At 34.2% G+C, this 24,311-nt stretch overlaps 1 protein-coding gene across 1 annotated transcript in view; it reads left to right on the top strand.

The window, feature by feature from the left end:
- The first annotated feature begins 3,524 nt into the window (after positions 1-3,524).
- Positions 3,525-24,311, top strand: part of LOC129246884 (neurogenic locus protein delta) — an 81,813-nt gene continuing 61,026 nt past the window's right edge. The window contains exon 1 of the mRNA XM_054885599.1: positions 3,525-5,124. Coding sequence (XP_054741574.1) covers positions 5,065-5,124 — 60 coding nt within the window. The 5' untranslated portion in view covers positions 3,525-5,064. The remainder of the gene's footprint in view (positions 5,125-24,311) is intronic.

The following is a 24,311-nucleotide window of genomic DNA, read 5'->3' as shown; positions in this document are numbered from 1 at the left end:
ATTCCTGCATTGCATAAAAGCTACACCATCCTCCAGCAGTAGATTTCAGAACAAGTTTGTACAATTTACGATTCAGCTCATACGTGTTAATTTGTATCGTACAAGACGGCGAATCCCCTAAGGGAAAATATGCCGACACGCTTCCGGTACGGTAAATCGACTTGGGCGGATATATGCCGACACTCGTCCCCAAATGGTGAAAACTCTCAACAGGGACGTGGATGTTAAGTGAAGGATACGCTGACTGTTTTCTTGAGAAAGTTGATGCTTGGTCTTGTCCTCATAACGAGGAAAGGGTTCCAAATATTCAAAACTGTAAAATAACAGATGACTAACTCTTCACGATTTCTTTGTCACGTCTGGTGAACTATCTGGCCTCTACTTATCAAAAACAGATCTAGAGCGTCATTTCAGTTTCTACAAACAACATGCAAGTTTGCTTCCATTTCTTGCCTGCTTTTCCGCCCAAAAATATGTAGCAAATCAAAATACGGATCGATAATAGTTTTTTTAGATTTTATGGAGAAATAAAAACTACGAAACACGATCAAATTTACTGCCAAATGAGAAATGTCAGTTATGTCATCTGCACTCCAAAACGTGGCCTATAGTTAAATATGGGCCCCATTGATAAGATCTCGTAAATTCTTTTTTTATACTGCTACACTTTTTTTCTGCTGTCCTCCCAATGAGCATTATTGCTCCTTTAATTGCTCAGGTAATTCTTGGAATTTACATAACAAACAACTAAAAATATTTTGCCGCCAAAATGCAATTCTTCTTTTCAAAGTTCTCATAATGTCTTATGCAAATTTTATCGAATCTCATTCATAAAATTCACTTCATTCAAAATATTTGCGCGCGCATATGAAAATATTTCTTTCTGCATTTAACCCTTTTTCGTTGTGCTAGCGCTCAGCATAAAGTATTGTCATCGAGCTCTTGTTACACACTTGCACGCATATAAGTACGTATCCTTTGCACAGAAGCACTTCCTTTTTCGCTGTCTTACTGTGGCTTAGTCTTTATTCCTTTGACCTTTTGTGTACCTTGAATTTAGAATGGATAGAATGCGGTGCTATTGATTATATATAGCATGGGGAACTAAAGGGTGATTTTTTAAGAGCTATAGGAAAGTTTTTCAAACTTCCGCGGTGTTTACAGAAATTATGAGTCCTCAGTCCACATTGTGTCGCAATTTGCTTAACCGTTTTAGTCCATTTTCATTGTTTTCCCAAAAAAAAAAAAATACTACGCATTTCATCCCGGACTTTTAGTATATGCATTAGAAAATTTTCCCGTAGTCAAACGCTTATAAGACCAAATCAACTCTTGAAGTGAAGCGAAAATAAGACAACAGAATTCGTTAAAAAACGCTGTTGATTTATTAAGTATAGGTAATAATATGTTTAGTTTATCTAGTACTAGTATTTCAGAGAAATTTTTGCAACAAAATATTTCGAGAAACTAATTGTTTACCTCTACGGTTCGTTTCCATTAATTCTTGGAATTTATCTTAACAATACAAAATAAGGCAGCAGTCTACATCGAGTGACAGTGCAAGTATACAACGTTCATTCATTTCAGTCTTGTAAGTCTGATTATTTCCTCATACGTAATTTTATTTAAAAATAAAGTGCATCATTTTTAACCTCAGGTAAATGAGTACAAAACGCAAGCGCTATTCCGTCGAGTACAAAAAGGGAATCATGGAAGACTCCAGGGGTGTAAATCTTGTAGCGTTCTGTAAAGAGAAGATACTGGATATCCGTATGGTTCGTAAATGGCGTGCAAACTACGATTAGGTGTTTCAGGAATTTATGTCATTGAAAGGGGAAAAGCCTGGTGCACCCAAGCAGTTATAAGAAAGTGGTTTGATTTTGTGCTGTCACCACTGTTAAGGGGTCAGAATAGAGGTTTACTAGTTTGGGATTCAGCCAGTACTCACCGCGCTAAAGACATGAAAAACTTTCTTGCTGAGAGGAAGATTGATCGAATAATGATTCCGGCAGGAATGACTGGTTACCTCCAGACACTCGACATTGCAATAAACAAGCCATTCAAGGATCATTTGCGGATGAAAATCAATGAGGTAATTTTGTAAAACCAGGCTTACACGAAGTTGTGAATTGGGTAAAAAATTCATGGAACAAAATAACTGATAATGAGTTTCCAATGCACTACGAACAGGCTACTTAGACAAGAAATATTCATTTAACGATAGTTATATCGCAAGACATGAGAGATTCCGACCAATGATTCAACAGGAAATGATTTTGGAAGAAAATCAGAATATAATTCAGAATTTTATTTATGACGATGTTCCAGAAGAAGATGACTTGACTGTAATTGAATAAATTGAAATTTATGTATTCTATGTAAAATAAATATTAAATAAAAATATACATATATACTTTCATTTTTGCCCTAGCGCGTATTTGGACCAAAAAAGAAAGTAAGACAGTGTGTTATTTTCGGAAAAAGACGGTATTTATGTCCATATTAAAAAATCCGCATTTTATAAAAAAAATCTATGTAAAGCACACCCAATTTTAAAAATATGGGGCAACGAAGAATAAATGCGGAAATTGAGTCCTAGATTTTCTTTTTCTATCCCTTTTTGAGATGCAATTCCAGTACTATTCCCTAAATGATTCTTGGAGATTATGTTGTTACAAGAAGTTTAATAACGACAACATATTTGGTATTTCTTATGTGTGAATGTTTGAGTGTATAAATGGGTGTATGGGTAAATATTTATTTACGCACACACCACTACTTCAAACATACCAATATTGGTAGCAACTTCTCTACTGGCCGTAACAGTTTGAGAGCCACAACCATTCATGCCCTTCTACTGCACTCGTTGACGATTTCGTGTACATATATGAAATTCAAAGATATTTATAAATTTCTTGCCTGATCCCGCACATCAATAACTACAATACTAGATCCAACTAGGAATAACTTCCTTTTACTACTATTAACAAAAGACTGTTAAAATTTTTTGTATAGCATGCAAAACCAAGAACAAGAAACACTTACCATGCAGCTGCTGCTATATTTCTCAGTAACAAAATCTACTACTAAACCTACTACCCATTTCTCAGCCCTCACCGTTAACACTTTTTGAGCACGCCAATGAGAACAAATTATTAACTTTCGCTCTCTTACACGCACTCTCTTCTTCTCTGACTTGAGCTCATGGTAGTGAAAGAGCTCATCAAAGCTATCAAACGCCACCGCGATAGCAACAACAGCATGCGAATGCATCGTAAAAAGCAAACAATGAAAAACATCTGTCGACGGAGCAGCTGCCGTTCACTGCATAAGCGGAAGCAGAGCAACACTTTGGCATGCCGGTATATGCTGCTTTACTCACACACGCGGCAGCAAATGAGGGACGCCTCTGAGAGCAGAGAATGCAGTTGGTTGTTTTGCTCGCTGCGAAGGTGAAGTTTTGCGGGCGGTAGCAACTTGGCGACGTAGCGTAGCGGCAGTTTTGAATTGAAGTTTGCGTGATAAACATCATATAGTTTGCGCATCGCACCGTAACGCAGGTAAACCTGAATCAAACACAATAACAACATAGCGGCGACATTTTTACTACTTTGTTGCTACTGCTACTATAAGTTCTTAAAAGAAAAAAGTGTTTGAAGACGTGCAGGCGAGTGAAGAAAAATTTTACTCGATAAGGAGGAATATTTTCTGAAGAATTTGTATGCAAATGTGCAGTGATGCGCAAAATTTCGCGTTGTATAAAAAAGTTAAAATAGTTAAGAAAAAATAATTGAAAATGAATTAAAATGACGATGCAATAAAGGCTTGCATTTAATCTGGAGTCAAATTTAAAGTGAATAAGTGCGAATGCGTAAGACAGAAAAATGGGTGTAGAATGAAAACTTGGTGACAGAGGCCAATTTTATCATACTTATGCACCACGCAATCATTCCATGTGCTTTTGTGTCGTTGAAATTTGTTCGAGGTATATACGAACTAGCGTTTGCAAATAAAATTTGAAACGGCGCGAAATTTTCAAAGATTAAAACTCCAAACTTCACAAAGCAATTTAATTAGTGTAAAGGCTTTAAAAAACGAGGAAAAGTTAATGCTACTTGTGAAAAATCGCGCGGACATTTTGCTGATTTTGCATCTGATTTTTTCAGTTCAAAACGTAAGTAAACCGTTACTTTACGTTACGCGGTTAACGTTGACGACACGCACGAAATCAAGCTGCGCAGCGCTGAAATGTCAAAAGTTCACGTGGTGCTGCTATCGCCCACGCAAAGCTGACGGCGAGAGAAGTAACGTTACTTTTTGTAAAAAATTATGCAATTAATAAAGAAACTTCGCAATTAAATATGAACAAACGTTAATTGTGCAAAAACTAAGAAAAGAGGAAGCAAAAGCAAAAGACGCCTAATCGAAGGGAAAGAAGTGCATGCGTGCCAAATTAAATAAATCAATCAGAATGCAGGAAAATTTAAATCAGAAATATATTAATTGAAAACAACTGCGCCTACAGTAGTGCATGTAATATCTCACAGATCATCTCAAATAAAGATAAAACCAAATTGATAAAGAAACATTGCGCCATGCTAAGCTAACAGTTAATAAAGTGGTTACAAAAACAAAACCAAAAAAAAAAAAAACTCAACAAAATTTATATTTCTAAACACGTTTTACATTGTAAGCCAATTATATAGTTTTATGAATAATTTATTGTGTGCAACAACAAAAACCCGAAAAAGTCTTTCTTAAGAACAAACACAGAAGAAAAAAAGTTATTAGTTTTGTGCTCCCAAACTGTTTCCTGCTGCTTTTAAACAAAAACAGAAAATATCCAACGAATTTTATTTAGAAACTAAACAAAAGTGGAAAATCGTTTAATGCCATATAGAAAGGATTATTTATAAAAAAAAAAACAAAACACACTAGACCGAATTTTTTCGGACAACGCTACAAGGCAGCTATAATTGGACATATTCGTCGGCGTAAAACACTACTTTGGACTAAATTCCCTATACGGATTAGCTACATACCTAAAACCATAAATCATTCAAAATGAATTGGATAAACTTAACAGCAGCCACAATCCTAACGCTCTTAGTCATTGTCAATGAGGTAAGTTTGGATTTTTTAGTTTCAGAGCTGTTGAAAAAAGAAAAATGACACTGATATTTAAAGGTGGAGGAAAAGTAAATAAAATAATTTTTGGAATGGGAGAGAAAAAGAAGTTATTAAACGAGAAGTTTTAAATTATCACAGAAGTGTTGTTGAGGGAGAGGTGAAGTAAGGATCAAGTAACTTACTCTTCATCTTAAATAGCATTTCGAATTGATACTGAAAGCCATAACAAGTCGCTTTCCATGAAATTAAAATTTTTTTTATTCTATCTAGATTTTAGTCGCAGGCGACTTTTATTAAAAAAAAATTGTTAATATTTTTTTTTGATAATTAAAGTTTAATTAGATGCATTGTTTTTTAAACAGAAGTGACAGCTTTTTAATTAAACTGTTTTAATACTAGACATAGTAATATAGCTGTAACTGTTAGTAAAACTTTTTTTGTTTTGTTAAAAATTCTTACAAAATTTATTTGTCCTAAAAATAATATCACAAGAGTTTTTAGTTTGTTCTTTTAAAAATAAATGGTAAACAAGTTTAGATTTAATTGTTGTAATATAAGAAATAAAAATTAGGGCGTTTGTCAAAAGTTTTAGTTACAAATTTTTACCAATTTTCTTTGTAGCTAATATAATATTACTACAAAAAAAAAAACAAATTTCATCAGCAAAAAACCTATTTGTTAAGTTTATTGTGACAAATGTTTGTCAATTTTTTCCATCGTAAAAATTACCAAAAAATAGTTAAAGGAAAACTATTAGCTATACATTTTTAATACAAGAAAATCGATTTTTTTTTTTTAATTGTGCAAACCTCTTTTTTATTTAAGATTTCATATAATGCTATGATTGTTTTATATTCTAAGCTTCATTTGGCAATAAATATGAAATATAAGTAAATATTTGGCCGTTGAGTTTTTGAAGCCCCTTTCTACTTTATCGAACTTTTACAATGTAAATATTTGAACTGGAAAATTGCTTAAAATATTTTAAGTTTTACGCCAGTTTAGTACTAAATTATAATCGATAAATTTCTAAGTAAGTTTTTAATTTTGTAGCTTAAATTTGACTACAAATTTTTTTCAACCAAAACTTGTTCTCTATTTAGTGTTTAATTAAACCTAAATTGTTTTCATATCTGGTATTGGAAATATTCTCATTGCAAATTTTTAAAGTATGACCTTCGTCTAAAATATTGTTACACATTTATTTAAGAACAGTTTTCCAACTCAGGCGAGGGTGTTTTCATCAACCTCTAATCGGTTTTTCCAAAAATCCTCCTCATTCGCAAGATTTCTGGAATTGTTTTAGACTTTTTGAAATTTTTTCCTTACTGTAAATTTATTAAATTATGTTTGCAGGGTTTCTTAGCATTTAATGTCGTTAAACTTTTAATATTCGTTTTCTTTCGAGGCACTTAAGCACATATTCCAAAAATTTTGAAAATCCAAACAAAGGGTTGCCTTTGTAATTGGATAGCTCTTACAAAAGTATACAAAAGTGGAGAAAGAGGTGGGATTTTTGGCGCAGTAATAGAAGTAAGAGTTAGAAATTCCATACACTTCTTCGAAATTATTGAAAATATACTTTTGTAATGAAATTAATGAGGAATACGCTACAACCCATAAAATAAGACAACCGCCCTCTGGCGTATGCCCGTATGCTGGCTGTATTGTTATTTAAATTTGAAAATTTTTTACATATGGGAATGAAGGTCATCAATAAGTAAAGTAAGAGAGCTGAAAACCAACGTTTCCACGGCAGTCGGTTTTACGTTACCGAAACGACCCGGATTTATATCCGGCCAAGGATTGCCTGCCACTCCAGTAGCATTCCCCGTATGTATGTAAGTATGGGGAATGTTTATGCTGCTACAACAACAGATGAAAACTAAAAGATATACATTTTTATTAACCAAAAGTTTGGAATTGTGCAACATTTAATAAAGATTGCCAAAGAAACTTGACTTGAAGCAGCATAATTTTTTGAGTTTAACTAAAAACTTTTTGGAATCATATTTAAAAAAAATTCTATTTCACAATTTCATTAATATCAAAAATGTTTTCTTTGAAAAATAAATGCTTGACTTTGCGCCTGTCCTATTTATAGAAATTCTGCGATTGCCGTTGACATATTTTTCGAGGGCCTTTTTTCAACAAACCCAAGTGCGCGCTAAAAGTCACTCAACTTGCTATTTTTTTGTATACCATTTTTGTTTAAATATACAGTTTTAAAAACAACATCTGCTCGCAAACACAGTTGAGCCGACTGACTCACTTGCTGCCACTTTGACTTTGTCACGGCATGGCTCGACAGTTTGCCTGTCTGACTGCCTGCTTGTGGCTGTCAACTTGTCGGGGCTGCTGTAGTTGAGACCAACTAACCAACCAACCAGTGCAACACAAAACGACGACGCGCAGCGTAGGTCAACGTTCCGCTAGCGCTTGCAACACCACCAGCAGGCAAGCGAAAGCAACAAATACAGTGAGTGGATTGAGGAAAAAGGGAAAGCAAGCACTCAGCATCCTATAATACTTCCACCACCACCACCAGCAGTTACTTTTAGAAAAAACAAAATTTTTGTACTTGTACCTTCCCTCACCATCCTTCAGCATTTTCGTTGCATACTTTTTTTTTATATTCCTGCCTTTGCACGCATATTTTTACTTTGTAAAAAAATGCAAATTGCTTTGCAGCAAAAGCGTTGCTAAAATTACAAAATTGTTTCTTGCTGTGTGTGCTGACTGACAACTGTCGCTGCTGCTGCTCGGCAAAACATATGTTGGTCGTTCCTTCGGCGCGCCCTATGGTGTGTAGGATCATCAGCATGATAATCATCTGTTGTAGCCGTTGTTGATTTTTTCTTGTGGCTAATTTTGCTCTGCTTAACCAAATTAATTCCATCGTCTTACTGCACTTTAATTTCTTTCCGTGCTTTTTTTGTATTTTGTTTTTATTGTAAATTATTAACTCTACTCTCCCTCCCAGCGGCCTTCTCTTTTTTTTGTTTTTGTTTGCTGTCCTTTGCTGGCTGCTGAAATGCATCTCCTGCGGTCTTTGCGAGCAGCTGAAAAATATTTACTTGCGTAGACTTTTTCAAGCTGTTTTTAGCTGTTTTTTTTTAGTGTTTTAATATTAAATTTGGTTTTATTTTTCATTGGTTTTCGCTGCAAATTTTTAAATTCGCTTTTATGTTACAAATTCTTTCTTCATTGTCGCTTCTCATCTCATTAGTTTTAGTTTTAGTTTAATTTTTCTCATTTTGTCTTGAAAAAAAAAAAACTGGATTTTGAGCAGATGTTTTTCTCACTTTTTGTTATGCGATTTATTTTAGTTTGACAGTGTTTTAAGAACAATTTGCTGCTTTGTTTATCAGTTCTCTATTCACGTTTTCTTCCCTATTCCATAATTACGTTCACAGTTGTCCAATCAGGCTGTCAAGCAACCATCACAAAGCAATTATATTTCGTCGCGTAGTACCAAAACAGTGGCATCCTCCGTTTTGCTTGTGACAATTCACTTAATGTAGTGCCTCACTAATTTTGTATAAAATCCAAATGTGACATTGAAATTGTAACTATTGTTGTCATCCTCATCAGCTAGAGGCGCTGGTTGACTCGCAGGAAAATGACATGGCATTACTGAGAAAATAAGTGGCTTTTGTGAAGATAATGACGCTTCTTCTAGTTCTTTTCTAATGGATATCGCTCCTATTGCAACTTTGTTAAAGCTTGTGAGAACAAACTAATTTTTAAAAGGCGAATCAAATGGTGATTGTGTTTTCTTTTATCTTTTTAATTTCTGCTGATTTAATTCCTAAATAAATAAAATATAAAATTAATTAAATTTTTTTTTCGTTTTTTTAGTATAATTCTTTATATTGCTTTGTTTCAAATATATATATTTATATCTTTCATTTATTTGTACTTATATTTTTTTTATTTTTCTATAAATTTTTCTTACTCTATATATGTTTTTTAGTTTTTTTTAATAATTTTTTTTTTTTAATTTCCCAACGATTGTTCATCTCACTTTCCCCCCCCCCCCCCCCCCTTTGATTATTTTGATTCAACTACCTAATTTTTATTCAAACTGCGCTTACTCTTTCGTTCATCCCTTACCTTCTCTATCAGCACAAACTTGACAAATTATTTGCACAAACAATAATCTTAGCAAAAAAGGGGGGAAAAATGCCGGAGAATTAATTTCTCAGCGATTTCGCACTAATTGCCTGAGTGCCACAGCGCCAAGCAATCAGTCCGCCAACTAATCACTCATACCATACATTACATACATTTACGGAAGTTGCTAAGTATCAGGCAGATACCACTCAGACAATGGGGCTGCCACTGAAATTCGTGAAACCGATAGAAGGGGACCTATAAACAAAATTACGTGTATAGAAAAAACGTACCACTCACAGACCCTACGGCTTGAGGAAGCTACGCCAGGCTGCTATCAAAAGGCGTAACCTGTGCTTCCAAGGCACCTCAGCACCTAGACACTCAACTACATATTTACATATGAATGCACTTGAGTATGTCATATTTTTTAACATACTGTGAAACGGACCACATAGTACACTCGTATCCACAATTAATTCAAACGCCTCTTTCTTTAATATAATTTGTGGATATGTAAGTATGTATGTGTGTCTGGGTGTCAGGCTTTCGCCTATGCGTTGTTTGGTGAACGTCACTTGTCTTAATTGAGTTAACCCGCACTAAAGAGGAGAGGGGCATGAGGAGCGGGGTTGGCTTGAAGGGAATACACCGCGTCTAATGCGATAGCACTAACAGTTCATTTTTCTTTATTATTATTATTATTATTTCGACTGCTTTTGCTTTGTTAATTGTCTTGCCTTAATTTTTTCTGCTGTCTTTCCTTGCCACTACTCTTTGCACCAGTTTTCTTTGAAACTTAGCTGCTTATGCTAGGTGGGGGAGCCACTTGGTTGAACCCTTTGTTTTATGGCTGGTCGTTCGTTGTGGGTTTGCTTTACTTTTTCGCATAACTGTAAGTTATGTTTATGTTTTATAATTTATTAATAAAAAAATATATGTACATATGTACAAGTGTGTGCATATTAGCAATAAAAGTGAAGAAAAAGTCATCATATAATATATAGAAATTGTGGTAACAGTAGTAGTGGTATTTATAGTGGAAGAAGAATAAGCAAATCACCTAAGAAGCAATCCGGTTGACTGGAAAAGCACTGCGTAGGAACGGTTGGTGGTTGGTTTGCCAAATGGTTGGCTGACTACAAGAGTAAATGAATGAATGAGTGACTGACTGACTGCCTGAATGTAAGACGCTTGAGTGAGCGTGCGCGCGTCTCCTCACCTGGAGTTTTTATAACGAAAATAGCTATATACTCAACTACGCTTCAAACATACATACATACTCGTATGTACAGATGTACATTCACACATATTTGCATAAATATGTTGCATGCCGCTAGTTACTAGAGCGGCTGTAATGCGATCAATTGCATTGCATTTGCAATTATAAAGGTGGGTTTGAATGTGTTTGGCCCACCTGTAACTCAGACCCAACTTTAGTTTTTTTTCATATATTTTTCTTTTTATTATTTGTTTTAAATTTTTCTCTTTTGTGTTCATGTTTTCTTTGCTATTATATATCTCTTAGTTTGCTTCATTCAAGCTTTTTTCTAAGGCATTCAAGCAAGTCCAGCCAGCTGTCGACTGCCGTTGTTTTTATAATTTTATATAATGAAAAATAAATAAATAATGATAAAGAAAATTTATAAATACGAAATTAAAAGCAATAAAAAATAATGAAATTAATAGAAAAAAAATTAAATTAATCCAAAAAATATAAACAAGAAATAATAAAAAGTACAACAAATAAAATAAACACAAAATAAATATAATAAACAAAAATAAAAACAATAATGAAATATAGAAAAAGTAACTAACAAAACATTGTAAATTATTAAAAATAAATACTAAAAAATATCTAAATAAATAATAATTAAAAATAAATCGTAATAATAAAAAAATATGAAAACAAAATTTTCATAAGAAAGAACCAACAAAAAAATGCGAAAGGGGGAAAAATAAATAAAAACAATAATGATCGAATAAAAAATGTGAAAAAATTTATAGAAAAGAAAAAATATAATGGGATAGTGAACTAAGTTGAAATTTTGTAATTTAAATAAAGTTGAACTAACAAAAATATCGAAATAAAACAATAAAAATAGTAATGAAATGAAACTTAAAGTAAAGAAATATATCATAAAAAATAAAAATAATTAACTACTGAATAGAGCACGAAATCGGTTTAGGGATTCTCACCTTTACTTTTCCATGCCAGTAAGCGTAACAAATTCAATAAATATGTTTCGATTCCATTAGTTACCATTACCGAGTTCGTATTGTAAACCAAGGCATCGGGAAATTTTCGTAACAGATTTCCCTGACAATATTTCCCCAATATACTTTTAAGTACTTTGAAATGATCTTTGCTTTTGCGTACGCCCGTCATACTGTCTGATATTAGCTTAGCCTAAAAGCACCGTTGGTATTCAGCTTGAGCATCAATACAGCCCGTGGCATCTGATATCGTCTATAAAAAGTGTGGAGTGACTTGTTGGGCTTGTACGTCAGTGGCACAAAGTAAATACTTAGCATCCCAAGCACAAAGTTAGTTAGATAGAGGATAACAAAGATCAAGAATGCAATGGCACAATTGCGTTCAGGATAGTACCCAAATAATTAAATAAATAAATGGGCTTTTCGACTATTCCCGTTATAAGTGAACAGACTGTAAAAAAGTAAGTAACTCAAAATAATATTTTCTATTTTTCTTGCCCATTTTTCCACTATATTTTTTCGATTTTTTTACTGTTTTAAAAGCAATTTAATTAATTTTACTGAACCAGCCTATGAACATTACACCCCATATTTCGTAGTACCTTTTATAATTGATATTCTCTTTTCTTCATATTTTCCGTTTTTCCTTTGCTGCATTTTTCACGCATTTTATTGCGTAATAAAGTTCATGAGTTACGATCTATTTATTCTGGTAAATATGGCGTACTCTTTTTACAATTTTTTTAAATCGTTTGCAGTCAATTTTTATTGTCTTCATTATAAAGTTAAAAATGCCAAAGTAAAGTTAAGAAATGCAAGAAATCAAAATTGGGTTGCCGTCACTTGCTCACTGACTTAAAATGCCATTCGCCGCCTAGTTGATTTTTGAGTTAGCCAAAGCGGCAAGTAAGTTTAAGCCAAGCGTGGAATTAAGTCAACTAGCTGTTATTATTGGATGTTAAAACAAAGAATTATTAAGATGACGAAGTGAAATCCCATTGATGAAAATGCTTTGGAAACCTTTACTTCTGCTAAAATTTTATTCATTAAACTTGATGGCATTGTTTACCTTTTTTTGTAGCTCTTAAGAGCGCATAGACTTATTTTGCCTTTTCTTGTTTATTTAAAAATAAAGTATTGCAAAGCTATGCTGAACTATTGCTGCTCCTTGATTCCCTCTACCCTCGCAATTTGCCTTAGATAATAATGCATTAACTGACAATACGTATTTTTTTATTCGTTTTTTTTTTGCTCATTTTTAATTTATGATTTTCTCACGTTTGAGTGACACATTCCTCACCTGAGTTGGCACCCAGTTGCCAGACAGCCAGTGCCAACCACCAGCAAAGCATCGTGGCAACCAATCAGCCATTCATCCTGACACACTCTTCCTCTTCTTATTCTGCTTCTTCTTCTCCATCTTCGACACAACTGACTCATAATAGTAATGCGGTGCCACACTTGATTTAAAACGTGCGCTTTGTTGCTATTGCATTTGAGTTGAGCTTAAACTAACTGCTGCGCAACGCTTTTGTGAAATTGTTATTGGTGAGAGGAAATCGTGAAAAAGCAACAACAAAAAGTACATGTATGTATATACTCGTATTTAAAAAAAAGTTGAAAATATCAAAAACCTATGCCGCCGTTTTTTCTAAAGCAAAACTTTACGAGCTGTGCTTTTCACTCAAGTCAGCATCAAATTTATTGTTTTTTTTTTTTTTTGTTTTAAGGTTTCGATTGTGGCGCATGCAACAACAATGAATTACCAACTTAAACAAAAAAAAAAACCACTAAATGTCATTCCGGCAACTGAAGTGCATATTTTGTAAGAAGTGTTGAGCTAAAACTGATGGGAGTTCAAAAGTGGAAATAGTGGAAAAAATAAGGTTCTTGACATATTCAAATTGATTTCTGTTAAATCAATAATACACCTTTGTTTGTGTTGACAGTTGAAGTAAAAATATGTTTATGCATTGAGTTTTTTCTCGTCACTTTGTTTTTCCTGGCTTTTTTTTTAATTTATTTGCCTTGAAGCGCTTTGCTTAGAGGCTTGTTTTGACTGCCTCATTATTGCTTGGATTCTTTGATTTGTTTGACTGCTGGTTGGTTTGTTAGCTATTTGTTGTAGAGTTTTAATAAGTTTTTGTTGCTTTAGGAATTGTAGCGCGTTAAAAAAGAGCGTAGAATATTTGCTTATTTATTTTGTGAAGATGAGTTTTAAAATGTGAGCTGCTGCTGTCGACTTCAGGAGCGAGTGGTAATGGGTCTACGCAAGAATGTGGTTTCAAAGAATAAACATCATATATTTAAAGTAAACTGAAACGAAATTATTTTCAAATATGTACAAAAAGAAAATAAAAAAGAGTTTCTTTTTAAATATGAAATTGAGAAAATCAAAAAGTTAATTAAGTAAAATGAAAAAGAATTAGTAAAAAATACTTACTTATAAGCAAATAGTAAGTATAAAATAAAATAATAAAATTATAACAACAAAAAAGGGAAATAAAACTAAGCATAAGAATACAAATTTAATATAAGGTGAAATGTTCTTCTAGAATAAAAGACATGGTAATAAATTTAAAAATTAAAAAAAAAAATTAAAAATGGTTCAAGAAAGGGGGTGGGGGCGTAAGTAAAAATATAAAATAACAGAAAATTAAAAAAAAATTACAAAAACAAATATATGTAACTGAAAGTTCTATAACTAAATACAAATATAACAGTAATAAGTATATAAATTAATATTAAAAATAAAAATTAAATGAATTTCTTTTGTATGTCAAGCGCAACGGACGTGTTTCGGACCGCTCTGCAAAAAAGTGTTTTCAAAAATTCAAATCTGGACACAATTGATGTTCGTATTGAGACAGTGACTCTATACCAGTGGTAAAGTGGATTTTTGAAGTTTTCTGCCTCTTTCTCTCCCCCGTAAAACATATTTTCCATAAGAAAGAGTTAAAATAAAAAAGTGCAAAAGAAAGTATTAAATATTAACTGCATAATAACAATATACGCAATCCATGGGTTGCAAAAGGTGCAAACTGCAAATCCGTGGAGAGACGGCAATAAGGTGTGCGGGTGTTTGTGGCAAAACGTATCATTCCCAATCGAAATGCTCGGGAATAGATCAATATACATTAGGAAAACTAGATGAATTTCCCAAACTTCGCTACATATGTGATGAATGTGTGGTTTACACTAGCAACTTTGACCTTGCAATTAAGGAGGTGCAGAGTGTAGTCGACAAGAACGGTTCACGATTGCTTGATTACAAGTTTGAATTCGAAAGCGCACTTGAAACTCATGAAAAAGAAATCAAAAGCTTATTGGAAGTTATCGAGAAAAAGTTCAGTGAATGAATAAGTGGAATGCAAAAAGCGCAAGAAGTATGCGAGCGAAGCAGACGTGGAACAAAATTCGTGCGATCGGGATTGGGAACAAAAATCAACCTATGCTCGATTTATGTGATGTTAATGTAAATGTACTAAATGAGAATTTTGTGTGCTTGCCCGGTTCTGTTGATATGACAATTACAATTATAATCTTAACGTTGTGATGTCCACTTTTTGTTTTGAATGTGTCGATGATTGTGAGGTGGTACAGTCCATACTTAATGTCAAGTCGAATGCGGCCGGTCTGGGATGGAACTCATCCAAAATTTCTAAAATGCCTTAAAATATCTTACATATGCTCTGAATACCATCTTAACCACCTCAGTCTTTCCCAGCTCTTGGAAGAGAGCCAAAATCATACCAATTAAGAAAGCGAATGGGGACTACCGCCCGATTGCAATATCTAAAGTTCTTGAGCGTATTATGCATCGCCAAATAAACACGTTTCTGAACAACAACGCCTTGGTGAACACACTGCAGTCGGGGTTTAGATGTAGCAGGAGCTGCATGACAGCACTCCTAAAAATGTCTGACGACATAAGGCTCAACATTGACAAAAAACATGTGACTTTTCTAATTCTACTTCACCATTCCAAGGTATTTGACTTCGTAGACCATAAACTCTTAATCTTGAAGCTTAAAAACTTATTTAGCTTTTCATCGTCGGCTTTGACTCTTATAGAAACGTATCTTTGTGACCGACTACAAGCAGTATGTGGTGATAATACCATATCAAACTTTCTACCTGTAACCAGAGGTGTGCCTCAAGGCTCTATCCTGGGCCATCTTTTATTTGTCTTGTACATTAACGATTTGTTCAGTGTGATTAAATATAGTGATGTCCATGTATATACTGATGACGTTCAATTATATGTTAGTTGTCCCATTAGCTGTATTGATATTTGCATAAGTAATATGAATTCTGGCTTGAGCCTCACAAGCAAGTGGGGTTCTGACAACGGATTAATTCTTAAATATGAGGACAATGTTAAAAATTTAGGGGTTACAGTTAATAGAACTTTGACATGGAGCAACCACATCTTTACTGTCATAGGCAAAGTAAGCTTAATGTTTTGTATAACAACATTGCAAGATACGTGTACTGTAAAAAACGTTATGACCATATTTCTGTTCTTGCTAAAAAAATTGCTTCCGTGTCCTTTTACGACTTGCTTAGGTTTACATTTTTGGTTTTACTACAGAAGATCATACACACTCAGGAACCCAGATACCTCAAAGATCGACTTATGTTTTCAAAGTCCTGCCGTTCGTTAAACTTAGTCCCGATGAAATACAGTTGTTTGGTGACTGAACGTCAACACTTTGTGTTCTCTGTCCGTCTTTGAAATGCCTTACCTTACAAAATTAAACGTATAAAAGAAAACTCATGTTTCAAAAATAAATTGCTTCGCTACCTTGCCGAAAATTGTTGAATGGAATCAAATGGTTCCACATTATTTAAATCTCTTCCAATTAATCCCTACTCCTGCTACTATTATTTTTACCTTACTTTCCTTTTTTAATACTTTTCTCCAACGTATACTTCTTTACTACTATCTGTAATTTTAATTTTAATTTTACTGTTCCTTGATCCTTTCATGTAAACTATTCTTAAGGTCAATGATAATAATAAATAAATAATAATAAAATAATAATAAATAATAAATTAAAAATAAAAATTATAAAAAATCCGTTTTAAAGAAATTAATATAAAGAAAAGAAAAATCGTAAAAGCAAATAAAAACTTTGCCAACAACAAAGTAGGTATTGAAATAATCAAAGAAAATAATACAACAGATAAGGAGGAAAGTATAAAAACTGGTGGAAAAAGTTAGGAAAAGTTTAAAAATAGGAAAAGTAAATAAAATTAATAGAAAAACAAAATTTAACAAAGGAAAACAAGAAACTGAGAGAATTAATAGCTACATATATAAATGCAGCTAAAAATACGGCGACCAAAAATATTGATAAAAATCAATTGGGACTTAAAAATAGATGGGGAAGGTTATATAAAAATACGGCGAATGAAATTCAAATAATTTTTGGCATTTGTTTTTTTGTTTTGTGAGAATTTATTCATTTAAATTCTACTAATCACTAAACATTTAACTAAAAAGGAGAAAATGAATCGCTTTGGTAAATTTGTAACTGAAGAAGTCACACAACAACCAGTGCTCCAACCGACATTGAATATCAGCAGTTGTTTTTCGTCAATATTAAACTTATCCGAATGATACTCGCCATATATCGCTGGCGGTCGGTCGCCCTGGCAACTTAACAGCAACCTTTCTTCTGTTGCTTTAAGGTTCTCTATAAATGTACAATAATGTTGGCTCTCACATTCGTACAAGCTGCTGTTGTTTTGGTTGTTTTAGCAATTGCATTTCCTTTTTTTATTGTTTTCCAGTACATTTATGATGTTCAACTTCCAACTTCGTCTTTTTTTATTGGTATTGATGATTATTTGACTGCTACATAGACAAAGTTTTGCTGAACACGTTCTTGTGGTTGTTGTTGATAATCGCGATGATCACCATTATCATCTCTCTTCCCTCAATATCAACGATGTTCAGACAGTTGACTAGCGATGATCAACATCAACCGACTTGCTCAGCTAAACTTAGCGTCGAAGTTAACTTCTTAGTGGTGCTTGTCGTATTGTTAATATAGCATTTTTAATTTAATATTCTCAAGCAACAATAATGGAAATAGCATAGAAACATAAGATGAAGAAGAAGAATAAGCAAAAGCAAAAGCACGCAGCAGCACTGCATTGATGGCTGGTGGTTGGCTGGTTTGCAATATGAGTGCATAGCAAAAGATCAATCGACCCATGCAATTCACAATTTCACATGCAGTAACAGCATGTTTGTTGTTGTTCCTTCCATACAATATTCATCTGCTTCGTTTTTTCTTGAATGCTTTGCAAGTATCGCTGTCTGCCATCTAACCAAGTAGTTATGAATTGTGCGCTCAAATCCAGTTTGCCATAAATGCTACAATTACTTCGCTACTCATTCGCTCATTGGCGCTCTCGGGCGCTCGCCTGCTACTCTTGGTTCGCATGTTGCACAGGTCGCACTTGCAACAATATTACGTAGCAGTAATAGCAGCTGCAATATTTTCACAATTCTACAGTCCACTGATCTTCGATCGCTGACACCACATCACAACACCACCACCAACCACGAGCACGATCGATTGATCTTTCGTCCGGCAAGCAGTTCACACAGCAGCACAGCTGTTCAATGCTTTAACTCTCTCAGCTAACTGCTTTCATAGCTTTGGGCGTTAAGAAAAGCGCCGTTGCAAGCTGACATTCGCTAAAAACTGGTTTTGCAAGCTGCCTCATCATTACCTCATTGCCTTCAGAAATATTTCTCTCAGCTGCTCTTCGTGCTCGCACACTCTCACCAGCACTGTGTTCACTGCTGATCCAGCGTCAAGCTCATATTTTTGCGTTTCTCTGGCGTATTTTCGTTTGTCGTTTGTTTCTTTAACTCTTGGGCTTTTTTTATGCATTACCACCACACCACACCACCTCAATCTCCGGTTTCAGCTTCGTCACCTAACTCGCCTCGATTCTTCGTCGTTTACTTCACCAAAAAACTTGTTATTCTTCCATGCTGGCTCTTCGCTGCTTTGGCTTTTGCTTTTTTGCTCATTTTTCGCTATATATCACCATCGTCATAAGCTCGGGCTGTTGGCAGCGACGGCGATGGCGTCTCCGTCGACCGCCGCATCGCTTTTAAACCATCAATGTTGACCGGCAAATCGTATGCCGTGGGAAACAATTCGGTTTTACTTGAAAAAATGTTTTCTGCCTGCACTTTGCTTTGTTGTCTTTTGTTGTTTTTTGATTTTTTTCATCTCACTTTTTCAATTTTATTTTTGCCTTTGTTTGCTTTTGTTGTTCGCTTCGGTTTTTATGCACGTTTGTTTGTGTGTAGTTAGGTTAGCTGCTAGACGTTGGAATGATTGGTCGTTTGGCTGGTGTTGGTCGGTCGGCCGTTCGGGCGTTCAGTTGGTTGGCTCGTTGACTGCTTAGCTTGGCTAGTTGGTGCGGTGTTTTTCGCTTCGAGCACCGCTCGCCTCACTGCTCGGTTTATCCTCAACTTGCGCCTGCCTGCCTGCCATCGTCCCCACTTCTCTTGCGTCGGTATTTGGTTTTGCCTTCCTCTTGATCTTTGCTTGCTTGCTGGCTGGTTGCTGTTAGCTGCTGTGTTGTATGGTGCTTCTCTTGGCCGTCTCCACATACTTGGCATGATCGGCAACGCACCCGCTTGGGCTTGAATATGATTGTCGTTTGGGTTGCTAGTTGCATGCTTTGGCCGTCGGGCGTTCTTTTTTCTGCTGCCACCGCTTTTTTGTTGTCTTGTATTTCGACTTTAGTCAGGCTTACCTACATATTTCTACTGCTGCTTTTCTGCTTTTAGTGCTGATCAGTTGGGTTTTTTTTACATTATCTTTTCAGTTTGTATATTTTATTTTCCTTTTTTTAGGCGTCTTCTTAAATAGTGCTTGTGCTGTAGTTTAGATCGTGTGTACCCATCATGTGCCTACTTGTGAAATTGCTTGGTATTGGGTTTTTTAGGTTTTGTTGTTATTTTGCTTAGTGTTTCAGCTTTACGTTTAGGTGTAGATTTTGAGGCCTGTCTTCGGTCTGGCTAAGTCTAAGTCTCGCCTTTGGCTATTGCATGGCCGAAGCTGGGATTTGGCTGCCTGTTGTATTCTTCAGCGCCAAATCGTTCTCTTTAGTGGCAGTTTTTAGTTGATCGTCGTCGTTGTCTTCGTCATAGAAAAAGCATGATTCATGTTTTTTCTCTTTTGTGATTATTTGTGCTTTTGTTTTTTTTTAGTTCGGCTTTTTCCGGCCTCTGCCAATAAAAAGTGCCAATAATTTTAACATTGTTTTATATTTTTCGTATATTTTTACGGTTTTGGTGTGACGTTTTAAGCGTCAATTTCCTTTTTCTTGCTGTTTGGTGACTTGAGTTTAAGTTTTTTTCTTCTAATAATGTTTTATTTAAAGTTTGGCTTGGTTTTGGTCATTAGCCCGACTCGTTTGTTGTTGTGTGCTGGGCGTGTGTGTGCATAAACTTTTTCAGATTTCTCCCAGTGATAGCTTTACAAATAGACTTGGTAGTGTACAAATACAAACGTTTTTTATTTTCATTTCTATTAGTTTTTTCTTAAATTTCGTTCCAGTTTAAGCCGAAATTATTGGCCGCCAGTCTGAATTCTGTTTCCACGCTTCTTCTTTTATTGACCGCCTCTTGTCGGGTGTAGATATTGATGCGTCTAACTTGTTTATTACACTATGTGCCGCTTCTTCGTCGTTTGTGCCCAACTTGTGCTTAGCATTGACTTGGTCGTCTTCATTATTTTCTTTTGCTTGCGTGCGCGTGTGTGTTTTTTTTCTAACCCCAAGCGCCAACTTAAACCGCTTTATTTCTTAATAGGCGTTTAAAGTGCGTACGCTATTTAACCGTTTTTTCTTCGCTTGCTGCGCTTCGAATCATAACTGCCGCAAATTCAATGTTGCACGCTCCTTAATTGCGCACATCGAAATTAAATTAATTTTTTGTTAACTAGCCTGCTCTTGGTGTTTCAAAGCCGATCCTAAGTATGCGCACTTTATTAGCTTATAAAGAGGGCTTTTCTTAAATTACCATCCATAAACTTTGTTGTTTCGAAACTTTCATTGAATAATATGCGCTCTTCTTTAATTGCAGCCAAAAAATTCATCTTTTTATTTTTATACTCTACAAATAATTAGACTTTTGCTTTCAGTATTCTCATATGTTTTTCTTTACGTTAAGTTTTTTCTCTCTTCTTTTCGCCCATTCACCTCACTGCCTATCTCAATCTTTAAACTCTCATGATTTCCTCAAGCATTTGCTGCGTTGTTGGCCGGCTTCGCCATATTCTCCCAGGCAAATTATCAACGCTAGTGGTATCAGTTTAAGCGAGTAATTAAGTAATTAAACAGCAACACTTACAATATGAATGATGCGCTGCTGGATAGCACCAGTAGCAACAAGAACAACAAAAAATCTAGTGGACATTATTTAGCTATTAGCTGGTTAGCTGGCGAAGCAGGAAAGCACAAAATAGCCGAGCTTGCTTTCTTGACTTCCTACAGTGGCATACAAAACTATGCGCGTAGCCAATTTTGCTCCCTTTTCGTTTGTTTCCGTCCATATATGGAATACGTATTCCTTGTTCTGCTTTATATTTGTATGTTTCTAGCTATTTATTTTACATTTTTATCTTTTTCCTTTTTCTATTTTTTTTTTTGATTTTCCCATTTTGTTATGACGTCGCCTTGTTAACAATTAAATTGTCATTTTAACGAGCTTAAACTTGTTGTAAATGTTAATTGCCGGACAGTTATAAATCAGAGCATTGCAGTGTAGGCATGTATGTATGTATGTATGTAAGTGCCTGTGTGCGTCTATTTTTGGGCAGCCAGCAGCAGCCGGTAGCCCGTCGAGCACTCCAGCTGTATGTTGGGGCGTTCAGCTTGAGGAAGCCTCTGTGCGTATTTGCGAGTGTGTTGCTGTTGTGCTGGACACTTGTTCGCTCCATTTTTTTTTGCAGTGTTGTATATGTTGTTGTCACTGTTACTGTAGAGACTGCCTCCATTTTTGGTTGTGCATTTAATGAAGCGTTGATTGCTTGTCGGTTAGTTTTTATGGGTGAAAAATTAAAAAATATATTTTTCGGTTTTACTTAATTTCTTCATTATTTCGCTCTTTATATAATTTTTTTTAACATTTCAAATTTTTTCGTTCCCTTTTTGGTCAACTTTTTGGCATTCTTTGGACTTGGTAAATACGTTTAAAATTTTTGTGTTAATTTTCTCACTCAATTGTTCGATTAACATGCAGATGCTTATTTGGAAATACGATTTAAACAAAAAGGTTTTTCGAATTTTTTCGTATTCATCTTTTTTTTTGTTAAACTCTTAGTAATGTTTTATTTGATTTTCTATTACATTTTTGTATATATTCCTCATTTTATTTATTAATTGGTTTTTTTTAATGTTTTTTTTTGTTCCTAATTGTCATTTTTTGTTCACTAATTTTCTTTAAACTAATTAATTTTTTAGTTCATAATTTTATGAATAAAAAGTTTAACTAAAACTCCTGATCGAGTGAGGACTTTGTGTATTTAATTGTATACATTTTTATTCTAATTAATTTTGTTTAAGTTAAACTTTATCTACTTATTTTTTCATAAATTCATTTATTAATTTCAAGTTATTTTTTTTTTTTTAATTAGTAAATTTTTTTTAATTTTTTATAAAAGTTATTCCATATGTATTTGCCTTTTTTAGCGTTGGATTTCTTATTTCTATTCTTTAAGTTATCTTTTTAATTTACATGTTTTTTCTCTTTTTTCTTTTAATTTGTTTTAAGTCTTTTTTTTCTTGTCTTCCAAAAATGCCAAAAAAATTTACTCCATATTTGGTTTGTCGCCAGCGTACCTCCTCTTTGGTTTTATGTCTATGTATTGAATCTCGGCAACTAGTGTGCGTATGTATTAGCATTAACATTTGAAGCTTTCTTTGTCATTAGTTAATTTCTATCCATCATTTGCCCGCTATAGGAGGAATTGCCATAATTTGTCACCGGTATTTTCATTCTTTCACTGACTTTGTATTTTTTACGAGTATATTCCAAAGCATCCGCTTAACCTGATTTACAAATTCGACTAATTATTGCTCGTTAATCATACATACTAAAATCAATTTGCTTTTATTCAATCTTGTTAAAGATCACAAATCGATCGAACTTGCTTTAAAATTTTGTTACCCTAATTTGCATGCAACTCTCCGATTTCTTCTGATCTTTTATTTTTTGTTGTAAACTCAGTATAGTTTTCATCTTTAAAGATTTTTGTTTATATTTTTACCCTTTCGTTTAATCAATTTTTAATTAACGCCACAACAAAACAAAGTGGAGGCGCTTGTTTGTTGATTGCTTGACTTTGCTCACTTCTTCCAATTTCGCTAATAAATGCTGACAGTTTTATCACCCAGCTGCTAAAGTTAATCTAAAAATCTGCCTCTTTAAAGCCACAAATCAAATTATGCTAATTAGACGCTTTGTTGTCTTTATGACAAATTTGCATATGTTTTTTTTTTTTGTTTTTTTTTTTTTGTTTTTTTTTTTTGTTTTTTTTTTTTTTTGCGTGGAAAAAAGATCGGCTTGTGGTGAAGCAAATCTACACATATCAGTGAAATGGGCTTTGTTTGTATGTTTTACATATGTCTCATAATAAGAAATGGGGGAAATTTCTGTTTGATTTGGGTCAGTACTCATTTTTTAAATTTTAAAAATATGAAAAAAAAATAAACAAAAAATGTAAAAAATATGCATAGAAAAAATTAAGAAAATATTAAATTATAAATGTTAACAATGTTAAAAAATTAAAATTTACAAATAAACGAAAACCAAACTCTGTAATGATAAATACGTGAAAAAAGGTAAATGAACAATTAAAAAATAAAAGAATTAAAACTTAATAACAAAGGAATTATGATAAAAAGAAAACAAAAATTTAAACGTTTCTTGAATTATCAACAGAAAGCAAGTAGAATCACAAATGGAACGACACTCTACGTTACCGGAACGGCTTGGGGTTCTCCGACCAAGGGCTGCCGCCCCAGTAAATTAGCCCTGTCTAGTGAACCGTTTATCACAAATGGAACGAAATTATAAAATAATCAATGGTTACAGAATCAGAGTTTGTCCTCCACATCCTGCTGCTTCAATTCACTTTTGCTAAGGCTCGAAGCTGTAGGCAATTGAATGCGCATTTTGGTCCTCTTGCTGTCAATTTGCACACAACCATACATATGAAATTCAGCAACTTAATCACCAACACCAGCAACATTGGCAGCCAAAAGTGTGCAACAATAACAACCAAGCTCTCATAAGTAAGTGATTTACAGTTCTGGCAGTGAGCAGGCGGCCGAGGCGTTTGGTCGCAGCAATATGCGACTGTTGATCGCGCAGCCGCCCGCCACTGTTCGACTGCGAAGTCGCAGACAATTGGCAAATTTCTTTATTTGTATCACCTTCGCTTTTATTTCTTCTCGCTGGGCTTTTCAACCTCTTAGGCCTGCAAAGAATTCTTCAACTTGAGCTTTTCGTATTGTATTCGTTTCTCAGCAATTGTCGTAACTGCCGCTGCCGTCCGCTTGGCTGCGATTTTGTAGTATTTTGCTTAAATACCATGTTGAAAGATTTATTGTCATGTTAAATCGGTAGCTGGCATTTTTTTCTACCACAAAAAGAATGAGAGAGAGATATGCAGGAATGCAACATCGTTTAAGTGGAATTGTTGGAAGGCTGGCAGAAGTAGCAAAGAATAAAAAATTTAATAAAAAGAATTGCGTGTAAAGTTAAATGAATTGCTTTATAATTCGATTAGTTGGCGGCACAT

This window comes from Anastrepha obliqua, chromosome 1 (genome assembly GCF_027943255.1).
Source record: "Anastrepha obliqua isolate idAnaObli1 chromosome 1, idAnaObli1_1.0, whole genome shotgun sequence".
Classification (NCBI taxonomy): domain Eukaryota; kingdom Metazoa; phylum Arthropoda; class Insecta; order Diptera; family Tephritidae; genus Anastrepha; species Anastrepha obliqua.
Note: the sequence above shows the minus strand (reverse complement) of the source record. Positions and strands in the feature narration are given on the sequence as shown.